Raw genomic sequence first — 23,650 nt, forward strand, 5'->3', positions numbered from 1 at the left:
GCCGGGTTTGACAGCTTCCACTGTATATACGTGGAGTAGACAGTGCAATAGTAGATTCGTGACCCACTCGTGCTATTCCGGGACAATCCGAATAGTCATCTTGGAGGTTACAGAAAGGGTCAAGGGGTGATGAATGTGTAATGGTATTACGGACTAGTCATGTTTAGAACCATTCTACTTTACAATCCTATGATCATGGGTTCCAGTGTGATGTACCATGAGTATTTTATTTTGGTCTGTAGCTGGCTTGGTTGACACGTCACCAGTTCCTTATTGCAAAGATCGATGCTCATGTTGATCACTGGATTGTCTGGTCCAGACTCGAATTTTTACAGACCGCCATGATATAGCTGGAATATTGCTGGGTGTGGTGTAAAATTAAACTCACTCACTCACGTTTGGTATGTCACACCATAGCCATTCTTGTGGGTTTCGTCATCACCTTGACGCTCGGAGACCTGCTTCAGTTCTGGGCCCGCGTTGTGCTATAACTGGAATACTGATTTACCATCTTTAAACGTCTTCTATCAGAAGTGGCAAAGTGTTCTAAGATGCTGAGGTACTTCGCTGATATATCGTGATCAGGAGTGGCATCTTACGTGACACAAGTAACTTTCCAGATTTGCATCATGTAAGCTAGCCAGAATCCTACCATCGTAGATTCGAATTCAGCATTCTGCTTGACATTTGGTTTGTCAGCGCTGTTATCTTGATGATAGGTTTTGCCAGTGGTGTTAACGTGTGGTTTTCATTATGCGAGCTGATACATCATGATAAACATGATCCTGTCTGTCCAATGGGGAGATCACTTCCGACTACATAAAGAATATCTAAGCAGGATCATATTGAGTGAGAACGAAGCTTGTTTTGCGGAATGTGGAAGTAACCAGTGTTCAGAAATAGAGAAAAGTGGAACATACGTACAATGAAATTTTTTTTATTAACCAGTATTGTCACATGTGTAAAAACAACACGATTTACAACTTAAAACATACATAAAAAGCTAACTCGACATGGACATGTATTGCAATTGTGTAGAATCAGAACAAATGCCATGTAAAATGAAATAGCACACGAACATCCCTGAAGACTTGTTTCTAGACCACAGTTTCACGTAAAGGCTGAACACATATCACAACAGAAGCTTATTTTGCTTGCATTAAAATACATACGGTGCATTTAAATTTAAAGGATTGTTTCCAATGTAGACCCCTAGTCGAAACTTTAATTTGTACTGATATAATTTTAGTCTCTGGCTACCCGATCACGTTTTGAAAACTATATTATATTGTAAAATTTAGACAAAATCTTTGCTTTAAGATCAAAAGAAGCACATTTTGGCGGGATAGTGTCTTCCCAGTGAGTTTACTGTCTGAGAAATGGTAGTTTTATTATCTTGAAGTTACGACATGTGTGAAATTTCAATTGTTTTTGAGATACACCTCTTCACCTTCTTCCAACAGGGCTGGCAGTGATATGCAAATTTGACAAAACATTTGACACAAATTATGACGCTGGTGTGATGGTCAGGTATAACTCCGACGTTGTCATCTACTACCGACAATATGTTTATTTTCAGAATAGCTGTGGTCACGTATTCCTGTGCTGTCACTACTGTACATATCTGTTGCATGTTTTTCTGATGCTAATCAATAAGGTGTGTGAATGTTTTCTAACCAGGACAAAAACAGGAAGCATTGACTTCAATATTCGCTTTTCCGTCAAAGTTATAAAACCTCAGTCAAGTCCCATGATTTTGTATATATAAATACCATAGCAACGGACCCATAAACTGGCAGTGATCAGTCAGATATCTTCAAGTACAACTGGGGAAGAACGAAAGGACTCAAAGCGCTCAGACAAATAATTTTGAAATACTCGTCTCATCTCCTTCACGTGAATCAGAACACGAGATAGACCTTTAACATTGGACACAATTGCACATAAAGTGGTACTACATCTGCTAAAGTTCACATGGTCAGGTGATTTGTTCAACCAATTTTCTTGTACTTCCGGGTACACGTCACTCCACTTCCGGTCATTGTCTGAAAAAGGAAACAGCAGATTTTGACTTAGAAATGGCTATGGCAATGAGTGAACTAATCTTTAAATTCATAGACAGAAAGGGTGTCGCGTACACGATATTTCTAGCAATGTTTCACTTACTTGTACATAGAGATAGATCAATACTAAAACGTAGATATATACCATAGTGAACATGACAGCGGTTTTCATGCCTGTACATACTGATAATTGGCCCCCACTGCAAGTCAGAAAATCGATATAAACTTAGCCCTGTTTTGTTTTCACCTGCCAGCACTCCTACTATTAATCGTTTGTTATGTATTATATAGTAGGGGAACTGGATAGGGAACAGGGCTCAGTTAATCGATCTTCTGACCCGCAGTTGGGCCCATAATACGGATCCATATCGGCTGTTGACCATTGGTTGGTTAATTTGTTGTTTAACGCCACCCGAAGCCATATTCCTGTAATATGGGAGTTGTTTATAATACACGATTCTGGACCAGACATCACAGTGATCAACAGCACGAGTATCGATACACGCAACTGAGATACGATGACATGTTTCAACCAGACCAGCAAGTCAGTTCAGGAAAAGGTAACAGTAGCCTTAGCCACTGGTGACACCCGTCATAAACATATGTAAAGACTAGTCAAAAGGAACCGTGAAGGTCCGGGGTAGAATAGGCCTTCAGCAACCCATGCTTGCCATAAAAGGCGACTATCCTTGTCGTAAATGGCGACTAACGGGATCGGGGTAGTCAGGCTCGCTGACTTGGATGACACATGCCATCTGTTACCATTTGCGCAGATCGATGCTCATGTTGTTGATCACTGGATTGTCTGGTCCAGACTCGATCATTTACAGACCGCCGCCAAATAGCTGGACTATTGCTGAGTGCGGCATAGAACTCAATTCACTCACTAATGAATAGTTCATCTGAAAAAAATCGGGAGGCCTGGTACAAGTTAAGATATGGAATTGCATCGGTCACTGATGCGTGGGATTTTGAAATTTTCTTCACGTGTCTACCATAAAACCTTTTAAAAGTTTTACCTGGTTTTGAAAGTTGAAACAACTTCGCGCTTGACTTCTAGATAAAGAGAGCATGTTTGTATTCATCCTTTAAATAGTTTACACCCACCATGACCATCTCATCTCCGGATGCCGTCCTCACGTTCTTGGTCTCAAAACCGTCCCCCTTCTGTATCTCCACCAAGCTGCTCCCTTCCTCTGTGACAACAACCTGAAACAGCAACCACAACATTGAGTCACCCATGTTAACAGCCTGAAACAGCAATTACAACAATGAGTCAACCGTGAAAACAACCTGAAACAGCAATCACAACATTGAGTCATCGGTGACAACCTGAAACAGCAACCACAACATTGAGTCATCCATGACAACAACCTGAAAAAGCAACTACAACACTGAGTCATCCGTGACAACCTGAAACAGCAATCCCAACACTGAGTCATCCGTTACTACAACCTGATACAGCAATCACATCATTACGTCATCCTTGACAACCTGAAGCATCAACCATATCAAGTCATCCGTGACAACCTGAAAAAGCAACCATATCGAGTTATCCGTGACTACAACCTGAAACAGCAGCCCTATCAAATCAGCCGTGACTACAACCTGAAACAGCAGCCATATCGAGTCATCCGTGATTACAACATGAACCAGCAATCATATCAAGTCATCCGTGACAGCCTGAAACAGCAACGACATCGAGTTATCCGTGTTTAGAACATGAAGCAGCAACAATATCAAGTCAATCGTGACTACAACCTGACACAGAAACCATATCGAGTCATCCGTGATTACAACATGAACCAGCGGTCACATCAAGTCATCCATGACAACCCGAAGCAGCAACCATATCGAGTCATCCGTGACAGCCTGAAGCAGCAATCATATCACCGTTTCCTCCAAAACAACACCAAGAAACGGAACCAGTCCTCTTCGCCAGTAAATAGCACTGCACATGGTCATGACAAAATGTGACTGTCCACGCGTGTTAACCAAAGTATTTGTGGCGCTCTGATTCCACTGACGCCGACAGACCTTGCTCCCTGGCATTCCCACTGAATGTATCTACAGACAGTGAGACCAAGGAATATAGAAATGCGTGTATCCACTGGCCCCAGGGAAATCAAGAAAAGTCGTGTAGAGTAGTTATGCCCGTCTCGGATGATATCCCAGTTGACTTTGACACAGTGACACCAATTGTTGTGTAGCAACCTTGAAACCCATGACTGAAGCACCATAGGGCCTATTCTAGGTAAATCATTCAAATCCCAAATCCCAATGGCGGATAGTAACTACAGCGTTCTTTCCCCGAATATCTTTCTTTGAGCAGCTCGAAATGGACCTGTTTATTTCTCCTGGTGACAGGGTCACATGCACCAGAGAACCATGATGCCACGAATATTGAATAATAATACCCGATCACAATTGTTGTGCAATATATCCCACTGAACCGTTTTGTCAGTAGGGTGACGGTGCTGAAATATTTTTCACAAATGAAGAATATAATTTTAAAAGACTGAACGAAATGTTATTCCATTACGTGGTCAATGCACTATAAAAGTACATAAATTGTCAGATTGGCGTCTTAGAAGAAGATTCTGAAACATTATCAAAGTTTTAATGATCAAATTTTAAATATGTAATTACTTATTTTTCTTCTCGAATTTTTTTAAAAAGTCTTTGACTTTCTTAATTTATTAATTTCGCAGATTCCTGGAGGTTGATACTTATGAGAAGACGTTTTATACGTTTTTGACAATTTTACGTAGATAGACATAAGTGATTTCCGTTATAGTGCCTGCTCTTCTAACGTTTAAGTCAAAAGGAGAAAGTTTAGTCACTATAAAACATATGTTTTTCAGTCCGAGTATTCATAAACAGAAATTCATCTCTAATGACTTGTACAGGCGACTAACGGGATCGGGTAGTCAGACTCGCTGACTTGGTTGACACGTCATCGGTTCCAACTTGCGTAGATCGATGCTCATGCTGTTGATCTCTAGAATGTCTGGTCCAGACTCGATTATTTACAGACCGCAGCCATATAGCTGGAATGTTGCTGGGTGCACCGTAAAACTCAAGTCACTCACTCACAGTATACACGAACTAGTGAAATCGGCAAGGTCCAGTTTTGGTGACATTTGGCAATAACCAGTCCCAACTAGCACACTTCAATCGCCAGACTACTGCCTTTGCCTATCCAGACCTTCCTCTAGTGTGCAATGTCATTCGACCTCGAGGTAATTTGGGTATCTTGTCAATCTACCCTGCAGAAAATGGGTACCAGGTTGGATAAAGTCGTGTGACTATAACCTTCGAGCGCTTGGCAGCTTGGGTTATCAGGGGTAATAATAATCAGTGTGTTAACGCTTTAAACATGCTCTGTTGCGTGGAGATTTTCATCATTGTTTTATTATTATTATTTAAATCGGGCTTAAACTGAAGACATGTTGGCGAATGAGACCAGGTTGTGAAAGATGATGAAATGAAGATATTACACCCTGGATAATGGTAGATGTCAGCAAGGGAAGAATACAACCATCACCCTATCAGTAGTAACTAAAAGGGATGTGTACATACCTTCACAGGCCTTCCATCGAGAGTTGCTGTTGAAAATTCTTCCCCTAGAGTGAACGTGACCTCCTTCTCTCCGGCGCTGGTGATGGTCTTGATGGTCCAGGAACTGCCATTGTTGGAGAGATCCTGCACCAGCTTCGACCCAGCAGACAGGACACTCTTCGCCTTCTCTATGTTGTCGTGGGAGACACCTGAAGCAGTGGGTGAGTGAGAGCGTGGATGAGTCAAGAGGGTGAGTGGGTGAGTGGTTGAGTGGGTGAATGACTGAGTGAGTAAGTGGGTGAGGTGGGTGAGTATGTGTTCTAAATGTATATGTAACCACTGAAACCTACTGACACAAGCCATTGTGTACAGCACACCTGATGATAAACCTAACTCTGATGCAACCTGTTTTGGTGCCGAGTGATGAGCATAATTAATAACCAGTCGGTATGAGAATTATTGTTTCTTTTCTCTTCTTTTGATGACTGCATATTCACATAATGTCCACGACAAAAAGTATTCATATTTTAGATCATGTGTAAATATAGGTAGAATTATACTCACATTTCATGTGTATAGATAGACAGTATTCATTCTAAAAAAATAATCACGTATATATGAGAAATAGTTATTGTTCATAAGATGACGCGTGTATAATAGGATGTAACTAATCTTATAACATGACGCGTGTATAATAGGATGTAACTAATCTTATAACATGACGCGTGTATAATAGGATGTAACTAATCTTATAACATGACGCGTGTATAATAGGATGTAACTAATCTTATAACATGACGCGTGTATAATAGGATGTAACTAATCTTATAACATATAGTGTATATTTAGATAGTATTCTCGTATGATAAGTGAGTATCAGGACCGACATACCTGATTGTCCCTATTAAAAGTAGTCTAGTATACATATTTCAGTTCGGTATCGACACAATGCCACGGGTGTTTGCACCTATGTAAAGAGATAGACACAAGCGGAACGAGACAAGCTCAAGGCAAGGCAATGTGTAACACATTAAATATTATCAAGGAAAGCATACGCTGTATTTACATTACGTATTCAGATACCTCACTGATAGTGTAAATGGGTTTAACGCCTCGTGTAAATGGAACAGCGAAGCCAGGTCGCAAACACAAAGTCCTCACAACTGACCTTGCATCTATGGCAAAACTTAACATAGAACTTGCCTGGCATCAGGAGCAGGAATTCTTTGCATCCAGTCAAAATAGCTCTGGCAATAAAAGTCAACTGTATGCTTGTCTGATGTGTTTCATATGTACCCACCCTTGTCTAAACATTCCTTCGTAGAGAATCAATGCCATAGAATAGCGTTATGTTTGCCATGTTCACAGCCCAAAGCGATTGTATATATGTATGTATACGTATTCAAACTTATGGAATGCCATGTTTCAGCTTTATTTGTTTAGATTATGTAATGTGATAGACCTTGACAAATGTGGTATTCGAAAACTAGGTAATTAAAATTCAGTGTGTATATATTGTTTGTTGAAGTTGCTATTCAACGCCCATAAACTAAATAGACACATCGGTAAGATGTAAGGCACGGGATTATTCAACTGTTTCGGTTGATAACCGAGACAATGGAGCATCCTAAGCATGGAATTCTTTACTAACTTCTTTTTGTCGACAATTTAAAAGAATATATATGCCTTTTGCAAAAGGAATGCCAGTATAATCCTATAATGGGCCGGGTGGTTATTGTTTTACACCATATATTCCACCTCCCTTGCGACATTGTGAGTACATAACTGAGTCGGGATCTAGCAGACTAGTGAATGACAGCATGAACAACAAACAAGGTCACCATGACACACAGTCATGCCACACAATGTAAATGTTAGGCTGAACTGATCGAATACTGATAACATACTCTACTCGTGTCGTTAATTATCAGGAGGTTCAGAGACTCACTCATGACCTTTTCTTTCATAAATATGAAGACTAAACAATAGACATCAGTGACGATTCCGAGAAAACAATAATTACTTTTGTGATTTACATGCAAAAACATGGGCGTCAATGACAAACGTTTCTAATCAGTAGACGGTGCCAATGTATCTGATTTACTGGGGCTGTATCCTTCTAGTTACAAATGCCTATGGTCTTATCTTGACAGAAAGACCGAATAATCAGTGTTAGACTGTTTTTGTTTTCCAATTCTCATTCGAGTACTGAGGTGTTGAGTTTTTTTCAATCCTCCTTCAAGTACAAACGCAAGGAGCCTGTTTATGAAACATGATATCGGATGAATCAGAATGTCTTGATATAAACAGAATATCACAACCTTGTGGGTGCATTTCTCTTCAAAGGGTATTTTTGTGGAATCAGTAAGACTGCATAAAAAACCTGACATATCAGTTGCAGAATTTAAGGGAAACGCAGAAGACTGATTGTGAATGTTAATCTTTGAAGTCTAGAAAATTCGGAAATTAAGACATCAGCCTTAGGGATAAGCTTCAGGAAGTCAGCGGGTCTGATACTGGATAAACACAGACGCAGGACAAGAGAGAGAAACCGTGTACATTCCATGCCTTTACTGTATGCCAACAGGAAATACTGTATATCTGGAAGAATCTGTTTGAAAGGGGTGTACATTAGTAGACATAGGTAAACAGGTAAACTTCGCTCTAAACATTTAATCAGTAAATAAACATATTTCAGAAAATAACATAATGCTGAAACTCATATTCAGCTCTATATATACATGTACGATCTATGAAAACACCCTTCTGAGTTCTTCTATATCTAAGGGACACTTGTAGCGACATCTATAGTTAGATGAATCCCTATTCTGGTGTTTACTTGAACACTTTCCCCCACTCAAGACGGAAGAGCAGCTCATGCTTGTACGCGTCCAAATGGGGATATCTTTGTAAGTTACACCTTTGAGGAAAGACCTCAATAAACCTGTAGCTTCATCCTTGTTTGTGACAGAAAGTATATTTTTTCGGAACATATCCTCCCCATCAAAAGTTTACACTCACTTAAAACACTATATGGTTGCATCAAAGATTGATTTCTCCACTACCATTGGGGAACTAACTGTATACTTTATGCAGATGAATTGTAAGAGGATCATGAAGTTGCTGAAAAGCATGTGCAAATACTGTGCACGTGAACATATGCTTTTTGGTCTAACGTTTTGTTAACAATTCTTCAATTTTCACTAATTTCTATTATTTATTAAATTCATAATGATCATTTCTGATTTACAACTTTTTTGATATTTGTAAAACGACATTTCTGGGCTACTTGGATATGCATGAGAGAATTGATTGGAAGCCACCTTTGAAAACAGTGATGGAAAAACACATATATGAAAACAGTGCTTAATGGAGACATAGAGAAAACGTATACATTGATATCTTATTATTTCATATATGTGTTTCTGGTTGCATAAACATCCTGTACGTCCATAGTATAAACATACTACTTAATCCCTTTGAAATATGTAAATCAAAACATATTACTTAACACCCTTGATGTCTGTACATCAATCTGTAATACTATTTCACTGGCTTCCTGTGCCTACTATAGATTTTGCTTGTTATCATGTTATTCACCTGACGAAGGGACATGAAGTAGCCCAGAAACGTCGTGTTGTAAGTATTAAAGACCAAGTAAATCCATACTACTCGCTTGTCATATTACCTACCAACCTCTAAATGTCAATCAAGCAAATTATCTTACAGTACATCACCTCATGTGTAAACAGTGCCCATAAACACTATGGGATATTTTGCAAAATCTAGTTTAGAACAGCTGTTCGAACAAAGTGTCAGTACTGACTCTAGTGAGTCATGACGTGAAGTATAGGTGTATGCTTGACACACCGTTATAGTTATGTCCATATGCCAAACCCTCACATAACTGTGGAAATACTGACGCCCTTGATTGTTGCTCTTGAAACAGTGAAGTCATTAATCAGTTAGGACTATTGCTGTGTACAGCCGTGCGTGATAGGCGGGTCGGCAGCGCGTCACAATGTTGTAAATGAGATCTAAATCGATACATGTGTACAATTCATTTCCAGGATCTCATCATGCTGAGTGGTTATAAATTCGGATGACAATTCTTCTGTTATTAGATTATTGCCTAAATTTATCATACCTCATTGTAGGTCACAAGCAGGATTTCTGTCCAAATAACATCTCCAGTGTGAGGTTTTATGCTACTCGGTATTCCAGCAACATTACAACGAGTGTCAAGTTAACTGTCGTTGTTGTGTCGTGGGGGAATCATAGCACCCTGACGGACAAACTCCTCCTCCACTAGGTGACCCCATTGGACAAATATCATTCTTAAAATATGCTTTAACATTACATGCAACATTCTCTTGATGTTATCATTTATAGCGAACTGCTGGTGTCATCTTTGTTTGATCTTGAGTAAAATGCACAATGCCTTTCATATCAAAGTCATTCTCGTGAAACCGTTCAGCTTTTAGCACACAGGTCCTATTTCTTACAAGTGGGGAGTCTTCAACTTTCCAACAGTCATTTTCCCTTTATGGCCAGCAATCCTCCAATAGGTCCATCCTGTTCCCTTAGCAAGATTTCAAACGGCGTCACATCACTCTTCATCAGAAGTTGACTAATCAAGATTTACACTTTCAAGGTTGCAGTGAAGCTTTCAAAATGTTTTATGGCAGACATGTGGAGACCATTTCCAAATCAAATTTGAGAACGGCATCTGATGCAATTCCCTATTTTGAATTGTAGCACATTTCCGAGTTTATAAGCCGAATAGTTTATAAGTCTTAGTGGGCCATCGAATCCTTGGGGCATGAATCAGTTAAAAAAACCAACAAAACAACATAAAATACATTTTGTGTGCGCGTTTGGAAGCACGCATACTTTCTGATCTATTTAAGTTTATAAAGTACATCAAGACAAACAATATGTTTTCAAATGATTCAGGATTGTATTGAAAATTTCATGCGAAAAAGATATGGCCTACACATTTCTGCACGAACTCTCTCACAAAACCTACACTAATTTACCCCATCCTTAATTACAAACACTGTATTGTAAATGTTTGCAAACAAAGGGCATGTACCGTATTAAAACGAGGATAAGAAGAGGAACCTAGAATGGAAACGCAATGTTTCTAAATTTAGAGCTAAATGGCATAAGATAGGCCTCGTGCCTCATCAACTACAATCGAAAGTGCAAATGACATGAGATGAAAGAGGGCCCCACAGATGCCATCCAATCATGGATGTACTGATATTTTCCAACAAATGAGATAGTGAGGTTTCAAAAGGACACGACTGACTGTATTGACTTTTTGGCCAGCTCATCGTGCGCCTCTAACACATGCACGTGCTAATGATGTATTATTTAAAAGTGATCGATAATATGAGGAACAGAAATATTCCCTCGGTCCCAATCAAACCCCTTCAGCTCCAGAGAACAATTCCCATCTTATCAATGAAATCATTGCTGACATTATGTTTAATTTTACTCAAGTCTGACTGATTGGGAGTTTATAACATGGCTTAGTGGTTGATAATCCCAGCGGGATAACCGTCAATATATCCAATATTAATCCAGAACCAGCCTTTTCAATTAACGCACAATACCAAATCCCCAGTGATGCGGAACTGAAGTTAAGGACAAAATAAGATGCCGATTCACATGATTTCCGACATGTTTATGCCGGAATTATTTCAAGCCTGAATCATTGACATTTAAAGTTATTGGACCTTTGTGTACATTCAGCAAAAATAGTAAACTAATAGCCAGATATATAACTGTTAACAAAAGAGTTACCAGTGAAAACTGTTTAAACGACGCGATGTGTAACAGTCAACACCGTTTTGTCGAACTTAACTGCATAGCAATTCTGGTTCGCTCGAGCAAACCTTTAGGTCCCATTGTATGCTTTCATCATTTGCATCATTCATAGGTTGTACAGATTGTTGGATAACTCAAAGGTTTTACCCACGTCTCTTCAACTTTGGCACAATGATGTTTTTATGCATATTCAAGTAAAGTATAGCCAAACATACCTGGCCATGATTAACAGAAGAATGCATAAACGTTATGCATGTGACATATTAAATGCAAATAAAGAAAACAAAGTACAAGCTAAGTATGAAAAGGTAATAATAACGTTGTTGAATGTAACACAACATGTTATATTTCGCCGTCCTTGTTAGCATGGCCAATTTGTAAAGCAAATACATAACACATGCTTCGAATAATTTATTGTGTGTACATTTACATTTTTGTAACTCAGATGTTACCACATAAAAATATTCAATTCAATATTCACTTTCTTATCTTCAACTAACACTGGTAAAGTGATAGCTTTCAAAATGAAAAATCAAATCAGCAAACTTTATATCAGACAATGTTCGTATTAAGAAGTATGCACTATGTGACATATCAAATGTGATCCCGTATTAGGAAATAATTTACACAGATGGGTTTATATATTATGGAGATATTGAAACTAACGGGCTGGTAACTAATTTGTTTTATTTAGTCCGCGCAACGAATGCTACAACCCTGTATATTGATCAGGCCACTTCACTTAACAACCCTGCACATTGATCAGGCCACTTCATTTAACAACATTCAGGACATGTATTCCAAGACCATGCATGGACCGCTTCGGAACCGTACCCAGTGAACCTCATTAACAAACAAACTGCACTTGTTTCTTTGTATAGTGTTAAACACTGGATCAACCTTCGTCATGGACCGTTCATTAGAGGCCGGGTTGGACACAGGTCCATGCGTACAAGTCAAACGAATTTATTCAAACGACGATAAGAAGAGGAACTGATTACTGAAAGCCCATTTCACATCGGATGAGACTTGATGCCACATTTGACAAGTTCAGTCTATTTCAGCAGCCAATGCGTTCACACGTGAACATCAATACTTTATAAAATAAATAAAACTTAATAATTTGTCATCTAATTTCACCTGCGTAAAAACAGTACTTTTCCCCAAACATCGATATATTAATCGATGACCTATTTGTTTCTGGGTACAACAGTTTCAAGAATACTTTCAGTTTTATTCAAGTAATTAAATACCAAATAGCTCCATAGAAAACAGGTGTCAATAATAATGAAATGCAAAAAGTCGAAAATGCTCCAGATTCAAAAATATCTGACAGTCACGTGTCTCCATTAGACGAAGAAGACAGACATAAAATAATTGCCCTGTTTTATTGATCCCGTCCGACTAAACTCGCTTAGGGTCACTCTGAAGACTCTGTCAATTACAAGGCTAGGAGTGAGGGGATTACCATGTGTACACAATACATACACGTGATTAGTTAATGGATTAGGGGTAGTGATAGGATTAGTACAGGATTACTAGATAATTATATTGATTTCTTGACCACAGAGGGAACCTTATGACCTAATGTTTCATTTATACTGAGCAGCAAAAGAAACGCAACGCAGGTTTTTAAAACAGAAGACACACACTTGGACTGTTACTATCGTGAGATTTCATTTTTGTCGAAACTTGCGTTTGCTTTGCTGCCCAGTATATGTTGATCGCGATTACCATCAAAAACAGGAAATCTATGGCAATTACATGTAGTTTGAAACTTTAAATGTTCAAAAGATTGTGGTATGTAAAGACGACCATTGAAATTAATGCCCAAAACATAAGAAACTAGAGTGTAACACTTTGTAAAAGTGGATATAATATCTCAAAGTAATAATGTATACAAACTCCCAGGCCTGTTAACGTGAAAGTTTAAACTCCTGTAAAATCCATGTTCTCCATTGGTAATACTTGCCATTTTAAGGATATGGCGAACCACTGTATGTCTTTGTCACCCATACGAATTTGCGTAATACGATATCGGTTTGTTGCTGCTATAGGTCTGTACATGTCTCACACTCAGTGCAAAATCTGCAAGTCTGCTAAAACAAAAACTTTAGAAAGTGCAAGACTGCACACGAATGCTTACACTCTTAAAGGTTTGGTAAGAAAAGGCAAGTATTAAGCACATTGAGATCAATCTGAACTCGCCCCCCTTTAAGTGCTATAGGATTACAATGTGGAATGGGTGAAATGGGGCAGAGACAAACCATTTTGCAAACAACAGAAAGCATTCCACAGCTTGAAATCATTAATGCAGAATGGGCGATGGCATGGAGGAAAGTCTCCGCCACGCTGATAGTCCAGTTCTGCACCCACCGTATGAATGAAATCCAGTCTCGGTGTCCAAAGATGTGATCTTGCTAGGATATTACTCATAAAATTAACAAGGTCGGAGAATATGTAGCAACTCGTCACAGGCCTACACAATTCGCTGTGCAGAATTACCTCCCTTGGGCATGCCAGAAATGCCTGGCAGGTGTTCGAATTCCGATAATGTTTCTAGGTTTGTTAGCACCATGCCCTGCTTGTGTAGCTCTCTAAAGTGGCAAGAGTCTGAATCACTTCTGAAAAACTTGCCATAGTAATCCGATTCGAATTGATATAAATTGAAACCCAACTCAGTCTCTTTGTAACAAGGTTAGGTTTAGCTTACCAGATCATTTTGACATTCAGACTACGATGTTATTGTTAACTACTTCGATTATCCAGAGATAAAGTCCAATTCATGTTCAGTGATCGGAAGCACAACAACTCTCATCGACAGTGTTATTCCGGAACTAGCCTCCTCGCAGTTCGGAAACAAGCGATCTACGAGACCACGTGGTGAGTCACCTTGAGTGGGTTAAGCGTGAGGTAGGTAAATACGTGATACCGTGTTATAACCGGAACGGAAACTGTTCATAATCACGAGTTGCTACATACGCAAAGACCGTGAACATGTCTCAGAATGACACAGCAGATACACAGATTGAGTGAATTTAGTTCTACACCGCTTCTGCAATATTCCATGGCAGCATTATCACGGGGCACCAGAAATGGGCTTCACACATTGCACCCATGCCGGGAATCGAACCCAGGTCTTCGGCATGACGTGCGAACGCTTTAACGATTAGGCTACGTTAGTGCCCCGATGAACACAGATAGTAAAGGACGGACATTAATATATGCATAATTGATCGCTTAGCCTCATATGCTGAACAAGATTACGATTCCGAATAACCTAATAGGGTAATTTGAAACAGAGTTGAATCAGAAAGGACTTCTCCGATAATGACACTGATTCTGTTGTGGAAGAATCGGCTATCTATATACCATGTAAAACATGTGATCAAAGCCCTCGAGGGAAATCAGTACTTTAAAATCGGCATGCATTCGAGTAGTTTTCAAAATGGTTTTCATTCTAAATTTATGGCGAAAGGTATGCTAGGCCATAAACTGGTGTGAACAGAGCACGATAACGACTCTCTAGACTTTTTCCCTGGGACAGCCCTATCTCACTGATCCACTATGTAATACGATCCCATAAATAGCGGAACTCCCCGAGGAGTTTAAAAAGCCGCTTTGCCTAATACGAGTTCTTCTTCGTTGAACGTCTACTTGGTAGTTGTTCGTTTATAAATATTACAGCACTAATTCCACAAAATGTTGAATACCAGTAAAACGACGAACAAAACAGATTGCATGCATTACTCATCTAAGCACAGTCTGAAATTAGAACTTGTTAACGAGAACTTTTAGATTTGATAACCTGTATCCAACAGACTAACTCTAGCGATTCCAGAATTGTGAAAATAATTCCATTTGTTTGCAAAGGCATTGTACAATTCTTGCACTATTATCGTATAGAAAGTGAACGATGTCCCGAGGTTCCCTGTTATTTCTCAGCTTATTTAAGTGGTTTTTCCGTCTGTCGGAAGTAAAACAAATCCAACGTGGCACATGCACGCTATTCTACTCCTACCTTTCACACACTGACTTTCTCCACTACTCCAAACACAATTTATTGATTACAGTATTCATTAACTATTAAAACAGTAATTTTAGAAATGGCCCAGATACATTAACAAGAGTTTTACAAAATTTATGTAGCTCGTCGTGCATGGTGAGAGATTTCAATACATCAGCAGGACCAAGTGATTTGTCAGTCAAGCATTCAGGTTATATATAATGACTCGACTAGTTGCGAAAATATAAAGTTAACGTATTTTATTCGGATCAGTGACTAAACTTTTCCATAGCGCCATGTTATGTATAGATGAGATTTGACTGCTGCAAATATTACATACGAGTTACATACAAAATATCGGGGTTTATATTTGTACGATGCCCTAGGTCAAAATATCACTTTGTCTTGGTGACGTGACGCAGTAAATAACGCCATGACGTCACGGTTCCTCCATGACGTTGCGTTCAACATGCAGCGATTGCAGCCAGCCAGCCTACGTTTGAAAGCAGATTTGGGTTTATGTTCCTCAATTTGACGACTTCGATGATAAATAGAATATTATATTCGTGCCCATTGCATACCATGTTTACGACAGTCGTACCTTAATATCGGTATAACCCTCGCTCGGGAAATACCAACATTTAGGCACTCGTGTAGTAGACATAGTATGACATGGGAACCCATGTAATAACCTCTATATATGTGTTCATCGAGTGCAGATCTACAACTCCCAATCATAACTTCACTAACGTCTCAAATGTTTTGCTCCTTCAAACTGGCACTCTATCAGTCTGGTAGCACGGTGAATGCCTACAATTCCATAGAGATAAGATTAAGGCAAGGTCGTGGATGAAAACTAAACGCGTTAAAATGTTTACCGTCTGTCATCTTACGTACAATAAGCACTTTGCGAATATGAAGTGTATTTAGCCGATGTTGTATTCTGGAATATCAGCTAAACTGAATTTCAAATAGGAACTGAGTGTGGTGTTTATTTTCCAAATGAACTATAACTTATCTAAGTAGGGATCAACAATCTGGAAACTAAGGGCAATGTTACACAGATAGGTACACAAACTCCCAGTCTCTGAATATATGTTTGTTTTTGATGGAAACAAACAGCTCCATTTTAATTGAAAGGGGGCCCATGGCGACCTGAGGAAGAAGTATAGACTCTTTTTCATTTAGGATATTTGCATAGAAGAAAAGGTTGAAGGGAACGGAAATACTTTGGTTCGGTGACTGTGAAACAGACTAATATACTGGTTTGCTTTTCTTTCACGCCACAAAGCAAGTGAACTAATGTTGATTGCAACTTATAGCTTTGTAAAATCAAACAACTGATTTGCCCAAATAGGAAATGATTTCAGCGCCTTTTGTGCCTATTGTACAACATTAAACACCTCAGAACCAAAATCTTTAGAACTTCTAGACGGATCCGTTCTCAACATCTTTTTGCATGCACCCCTACACCTTTTGGGATGAACACAGACGTGCAAGGATATACACATGTGTAAGGTGCATCGAGTCTGTGGGCGGCTGTGCCTCTAAATCGCTACCGTACCGTTAGACGTACCCCTGGACGTTACAGTCGAATTAGCCGATCACACTGAATCACAAATTGTTGCGCTAAACACACCAATACGGTGATGCATGAACACGCGACCTCAACGCCTACAGATAAAACAGGTGGCGGGAGTGTTGTTTACCGAGAAACATAACTCGTTGAGCAAAATGTCAGATTTATTTAGCTTCCGAAACATATACTTGATAGGAACCCTAGCAGACGAATCGTCTTCGTCAGTGACCCAGGGGATCAGCGCAGATATTTATGTGCCACAAGTCAAAGTGGAGAATTGATGGATGTGTTTTGGAGAAAGCTGTTGCACAGACCTGACGCTCAAACGAACAATTACTTACAATTATTTATTATTTTACTTTAATTAGAGCAATGTGCTCTTAGCCTCTGATATTAACAAAACAATACACAGAAAACACCTGGTATTTCTGTCATATACTGACAAAGTATGTTAGTTTGTGTTTCAAGTGGAACTCGCTCGGCAATTTGCAATTATTGATTTCTGTTAAAGGGAGTTGGACCAGATGATCCAGTGATTCTCGAAATACAATGTCATGAGTACGTTTAATTGGCGTGGCTGTAGAACATGATAGCTCTCTGATTATGGAGACTCCCAACTGAAATATTACCACATTTAGACGTTTAAAGAATATACCTCCTCCAAACTGTAATATTTGTTTCATCAGTATTATAAATTTTCTCATGAATTTATTTTTAAGAAGTTGCAAATACTGTTCATATCAATTTTCTCCCGACAGTCAAGACAGTGAACGGTGTCTGATTGAAATACACAGCCACATGTCACAGGATGAGGTCGTGTAAGCATCCGAGTACACCAGTTCTAGAACCAGGACCTTGTGATCAGAGCGGTTATATCCCATACTTAACACGGGTTTACGATAGTCAGAGCGTTAAGGTCGCTCTATGAAATGTGCCCTGTATTTGTTCCTGGTCGCGGCCTTCAAGCTCATACCTCCTGCAAGTGACAAAGAGCCCTTGACGATCAAACAGGTGATATGATATTGGTATCTCTTGTATGAACAGGTGCTTGTCAGCTTATCCATGCCAGTGTACCTGATAACCCAGCACTAAACATTGGTGATAGTCTGTTGCACTCCTTGTCATCAAGTACATGCCATGTGCACGGAAATATGTCAACAGATTGCTGTTTATTGAAATCACACAAATAGGAAAATAGCAAATATACGCCAAGTTCGCATAACAAACGACTACGTAAATAAAATACATCGGAATACAAAATACAAAACAAGCAAGACAATCCGTTATATACAATCTGTTATATACAGCAATCGGTCAGGACCATGAAAATAGTTCGTTATATCCATCAGTTCGGTGGGGAAGCCTAGTATTGAAGTGTTCGCCTGTCCCTCCGAAGATCCGGGTTCGATTCCCCATTTCTGGTATCCCCCCGCCGTGATGTTGCTGGAATATTTATAAAGGCGACGTAAAACTGAACTCCCTCACTCTAACAATTCGTTATATGCGTGCTCGTAATAAACATAATTTAAGGCGACACTTACGTCAGGCTCACTGACCAGCTGTTGCATGTCATCTTATCACTATATAGATCGATGCTCATGACGTCAATCACTGGACTGGATCGGCGTTAGTTATCAAACAATGCAAACGTTGTGCGTCCTGGCCGTCCCGTGGCAACGAGCACTTTACTGACAAAGAGCACTTTACCCTTTTTACTTAATGGTGGGTCTAACCGGTAGGACAGGTTTCCCCATTTACGAACACTCGATGTCCTCACTAACTTCCGGTGATCCATTCCACTTATTTTCCCCATGATGTTCCCTTGAATCCAACTGGAATGTGTTTCAACGAACAATTACAATTAAAGGTATTTTCCCCGTTGACGTCATACATTGAAACAAAAATTGAAAGACATCACGACCAAGCACTACCAGGCAGGTTGCCGTTTTCAGTCGCTTATAGGAGTCTCAGAAGGAACGGAGGCAAGAGTATAAAGATGCAATCTGTTGTACATTATATTTAACAGCTCTTTTTGCATGCACAATGGACACGTGCCATATATCTTACATACTGCTGTCTGTCAATTAGAAGCGACAACGCTTATTCTCCATTTCCTTTTATTTGGAGGCCAGAAATATACGGTCTTCAGTTAGGTTGTAGTGTGCTAGTGTATGACGCTGCCGTGCCATATATTAAAGGCAAAGGATATACGCCCACATATGACCAGGAATTGGTGATACTGTCCTCAAGACTGTATTACGGAGGCTAACAGATCCCCCAAGTGAAGGGCAGAAGTTTGATTTATCGGAAGCCTTAATGAACTGATGATAAAATCATCAGCAAGGCAATATAAGTTTGTTTGTATTTAAGTGTTTTCTCGAGAGTCCAGTATCTGGCAATACCATGCGTTCGGTGCAGACCTGATTTCTACAAAAAACCAACTTATTCACTTTGATATTTCATACTAATAACAAATTAATGCGCTCTGATATATGTTTTGCAAATCTACTTTCCCTACTGATACTGTTCAGAAAGATGTGTTAGGGTCTTGGTTTCATTGTAACATGTCATGGATTCACAAAAAGACAAGTATTTCTTCAACTAAACCAAACTGAATCAATTAGCGCTATACCACATACACACTCTTCCATGACAGCCCTGACCTCGATAACAAAATCTTAAAACACTGCTGCACTGCGCTCTACGATAAAACAAGCTATAAACGACTTCTTACATACAAATATTAGCTCTACCTCCGACCACATGGCGGGCTGGCTGAACAGATGCTGTGTGAAGTGTTGGAGTGAGGAAATGGAACACTACCTTGCATGTCACTACGTCGTGTGTTCAGTTCGCCATAAATATCTAATTACCGGGATTAGCTAATCAGCGAGATCAATATGTTGCTTTCCAATTTAAGCTAGGGATTCGTTTGAAAAGCATTAAAAATCCATGAGCCCTCATTGTAAAACAGTGTCAACGGACAAGGATCTTTTTCAAATATTCTTCATTTACGGTTACAAAATGTGTGTAAGGTTTCATCACATTCTGAATAGGAATCCTCTCCGATCCATTGATACAATGAATAGACACCATCTCCTATCTATTGATACAATGAACAGACATCAGTTCTGAACTATTGATGCAATGAATACATATAATCTCTGAACTATTGGTACAACGAACAGACCATCATCTCTGAACTATTGATATAGTGAATAGACATCCTCCATGAACTATTGGTACAACTGATATAGTGAATAGACATCCTCCATGAACTATTGATACAACGAATAGACATCCTCCGTGAACTATTGATACAACGAATAGACATCCTCCGTGAACTACTGATACAACGAATAGACACCAACTCTGAACTGCTGATACAATGAATAAATGTCATCACTGAACGTTTAAAAGTCTTGGGATTATGTTTAAACTTGTGTTGATAATCATGCATGTTTATTCCTTTGGAATAGTGAAGCTGCAACACATTGTTAGTGATGTACACTGGAACATTTAAAACATTACACCCATGATGAAGTGAACTTCAATGAAATCCGACTCAGGACAATCGAATTAGACCCATGTAATGCGCCCAAACATGACTCAAGGATTCTATTGATGTGGACAGCCGTTCTGTCATACTATCACTTGCATCATCAACCAGTGAGTTTACATTCAAGCACAATTTTATATGTTTGAACAGTTTGGGGACAGATCTCATTATCTACCGTATTCATTTGGCATTATACAGTTATGCTTCGTTTCCTTTGGACATACCAGTAACGGTGATGCGAAACGGTTGGAGTGTATTTTCTCTCAGTGTTTAAACTAGGTCGTTGTCGTTTGATGTTTCGGAAAATATATCCAACCTAATATCATTGCCAATATGACGATCTGTTCCACGAAGGTCTTCATAAAGCCATATTGGATAAATGGAAAATGAGCATGTACGTGTCGTTAACGTCAAGATTCTTTACATTATGGAAAAGTAAACATAGAAAATACATAACGGGATGTACGGCAAATCATAAAACCACGTATCAACAACGAACCATCTGTCTGTCAGTCCATCAAGGTCAGGGTGTCTTACACTTGAAAAACACATTTGACATATGTTGTTTATGAAAACAGATCTAGGGTTCCATTAGTCAAGCCTGGGTAATTGTTATTGTTTTCCGATATTCGTCAAAAGGTTTGCGAAGCGTGGCTACAAAACTGTGTATGTGGATATTCCGATGAAATTTAAGTCAAACTCACCGATTGCTTTCATATACTCATCAAATCCTTCACTGCTAAATAGCTCCCAACGTCCAACGCTTCCAGCCATGATAGCAACACACTGACACTGAAACTTGCTCGCCAACAACTTTCTACCGTGTCGTCTGCTCTTATCGGCACGTGCCAGTGATCATCAGAATCCCGTGCACTCTATATATAGGTTATAGGGTCACGTGACATCAGCTACTTCCGTTAATCGGAATCAAGAACTATCAGCAAGGTGGAGCTGTGTATTGTCAATTGGATTCTGATATGAGTCCTGTTTTGTTGCTTGTCAAAACTTGTTTGGCATTTCTAGCTCAGTGCTTGAATTTTTTAGCGGTGTTGGATTACGGCCAAATATCACTGTTCCGTACATTGTGCAGATGAAACGTGTGACTGTGAATGGAAGACTGTTCCACGTAGATGTATCACCACCAACAAAACCATCATCATCATCGTCATCATCGTCATCGTCGTCATCATCACCACCCATCATCATCATCGTAGCTATTAAAGTTAGGACGGTGGGGTAGTCTAGTGGTTAAAGCGTTCGCTCACGCCGAAGACCCGGGTTCGATTCCCCACAACGGGTACAGTGTGTGAAAACCATTTCTGCCGCTCTCGCCGTGATATTTCTGGAATATTGGTAAAAGCGACGTAAAACTAAAACTCACTCACTCACTCAGCTGTTAAAGTTAGCGTTATTTTATGCTTATAATTTCGTTATGTTACACAAGTATACTGCACAGATGTCGATAGGGATATTCAGATTATGTTATTTAAGGTTTGTGAAAGGATGTCAAGATTTGAAAACTATACGGTTAGTGTGAAAATTGCTGGTGTGAAAGGCCACGCATTTTTCAAATAATTTGTATAAACTGATTCATGTGGAGGTTATTTCACATGCCCCGACCTAACATGGTAGCTAAATATCTCAGTATGTGCAGCTGCTCACAAATACAGCCAACAATACTAGACAGAAATGTACCTTTGTTTCCAGTATTGACGTGATGTATGCCTGTCACGAGAACATTAAGGAAGAGATTTTTAACAAGAAAAGAATCATAGTTTGTAGATTATCTAAAGTAAGGCTTAAGTATAGCGTTTCATTAAACAAATAACAGGTAATCTTCCTCAAGAGATGTGTCCAGTGAGATAAGTCAAAGTACATGCTTTGAAGAAGGAAGTCCAACTTTGACGTTTTTACAACATATAGTCGTAAGAGGGTGTTGTCACAAGTGAAGTATCTATTTGTGTAGCTTTTTGTGAAATTAAAAAAACAAGTGCGGTTATAAAGTATTGTTGACATATATAACAAAAGAACTATGACTCGACTGATTATGTATATCCGGATGAAAACTTATTTTCGTCCTTAATTTTTAGAGCAATATATAGTTCCACTTCCAAGAAGACGTTTGAAAACGTCAACATCTTACAATAAATTCTTCAAGTAAGCCTTGACAGGGGAGAAATCAGGCCCGAGACCCTATTACAAGCAAAACACAACTTTTCTTGACACATTAGCGCATATTTGACATATAACTCAAGGCACACCTCGTTTGTACCGAGACATCAAAGGGTTGATATTCTGTACCTGATTACACAGGCACCGCCGACCTTGCGGGGGGTCTGTTACGTCCGTTTTTGCCGAAACAAACAAGTGCGTGTTTCTTTATCCACGAGGTGTATCTTATTTGTTCATTAAGTGCTTTCGTTGCAGCAGGTGTAAAATGATCCTGTTCCTATTTGACGTGCCGACAGGTTGAAGCAGATCTGTTCCGTGGAGGCAGAGACTCGTGTTGTCTTACGTTGATTCCAGACTAAAAGTGCCTACGCCCCGCGATCTGGTACATTAGTTTTGGTCTGGGCGTTGTAATCAATGAATAGCGCTGCCTATCTGTTTGTTGTTTAACGCTTCGGAGTATTCCAGCGCCTTTGTACTTTGAGGTAGAGTGCCATGCCATCCTCCTCCTCCTCCTCCTCCTCATCATCATCATCATCATCATTACTACCACCACAACCATCGTCGTCGTCGTCGTCGTCATCGTCATCATCATCATCATCATCATCGTCATCATACAGGGCACCAACACAGAGTCTGGAGACTAGTTAAGAAAGTTCTTGCACCGTTTCAGCTGGTCTCAGTTCACAATAAACCAAACGAAATGTAGTAGAGTAGAAATGATTTTACATATTTCTGCTCATGCATTTTTGTAATATTTTCGGATGGAGCAGGTGTTGATTAATTCAAGCAGCATTTACAGAAGATATACGTGCAAGTTTGTAACAGACACTATTCACCGGAGCTTACTTTCGTGAAAGTTTAACATATGCGATTTC

At 39.4% G+C, this 23,650-nt stretch overlaps 1 protein-coding gene across 2 annotated transcripts in view; it reads right to left on the reverse strand.

Moving 5' to 3' along the window:
* Positions 1-921: 921 nt before the first annotated feature.
* The window catches only part of LOC137299035 (fatty acid-binding protein, heart-like), a 45,644-nt gene continuing 22,915 nt past the window's right edge, over positions 922-23,650 (reverse strand). The window contains exons 1-4 of one of the 2 annotated variants that reach the window (XM_067831513.1): positions 21,308-21,457; positions 5,646-5,833; positions 3,171-3,272; positions 922-2,045 (exon numbers count right to left, since the gene is read on the reverse strand). In XM_067831513.1, coding sequence (XP_067687614.1) covers positions 1,992-2,045; positions 3,171-3,272; positions 5,646-5,833; positions 21,308-21,377 — 414 coding nt within the window. In that variant the 5' untranslated portion in view covers positions 21,378-21,457 and the 3' untranslated portion in view covers positions 922-1,991. Of the gene's footprint in view, positions 2,046-3,170; positions 3,273-5,645; positions 5,834-21,307; positions 21,458-23,650 lie in introns of those variants that run through there. The other variant, XM_067831520.1, reaches the window with a different exon arrangement.

The sequence above is a fragment of the Haliotis asinina genome, chromosome 1, assembly GCF_037392515.1.
Source record: "Haliotis asinina isolate JCU_RB_2024 chromosome 1, JCU_Hal_asi_v2, whole genome shotgun sequence".
NCBI lineage: Eukaryota > Metazoa > Mollusca > Gastropoda > Lepetellida > Haliotidae > Haliotis > Haliotis asinina.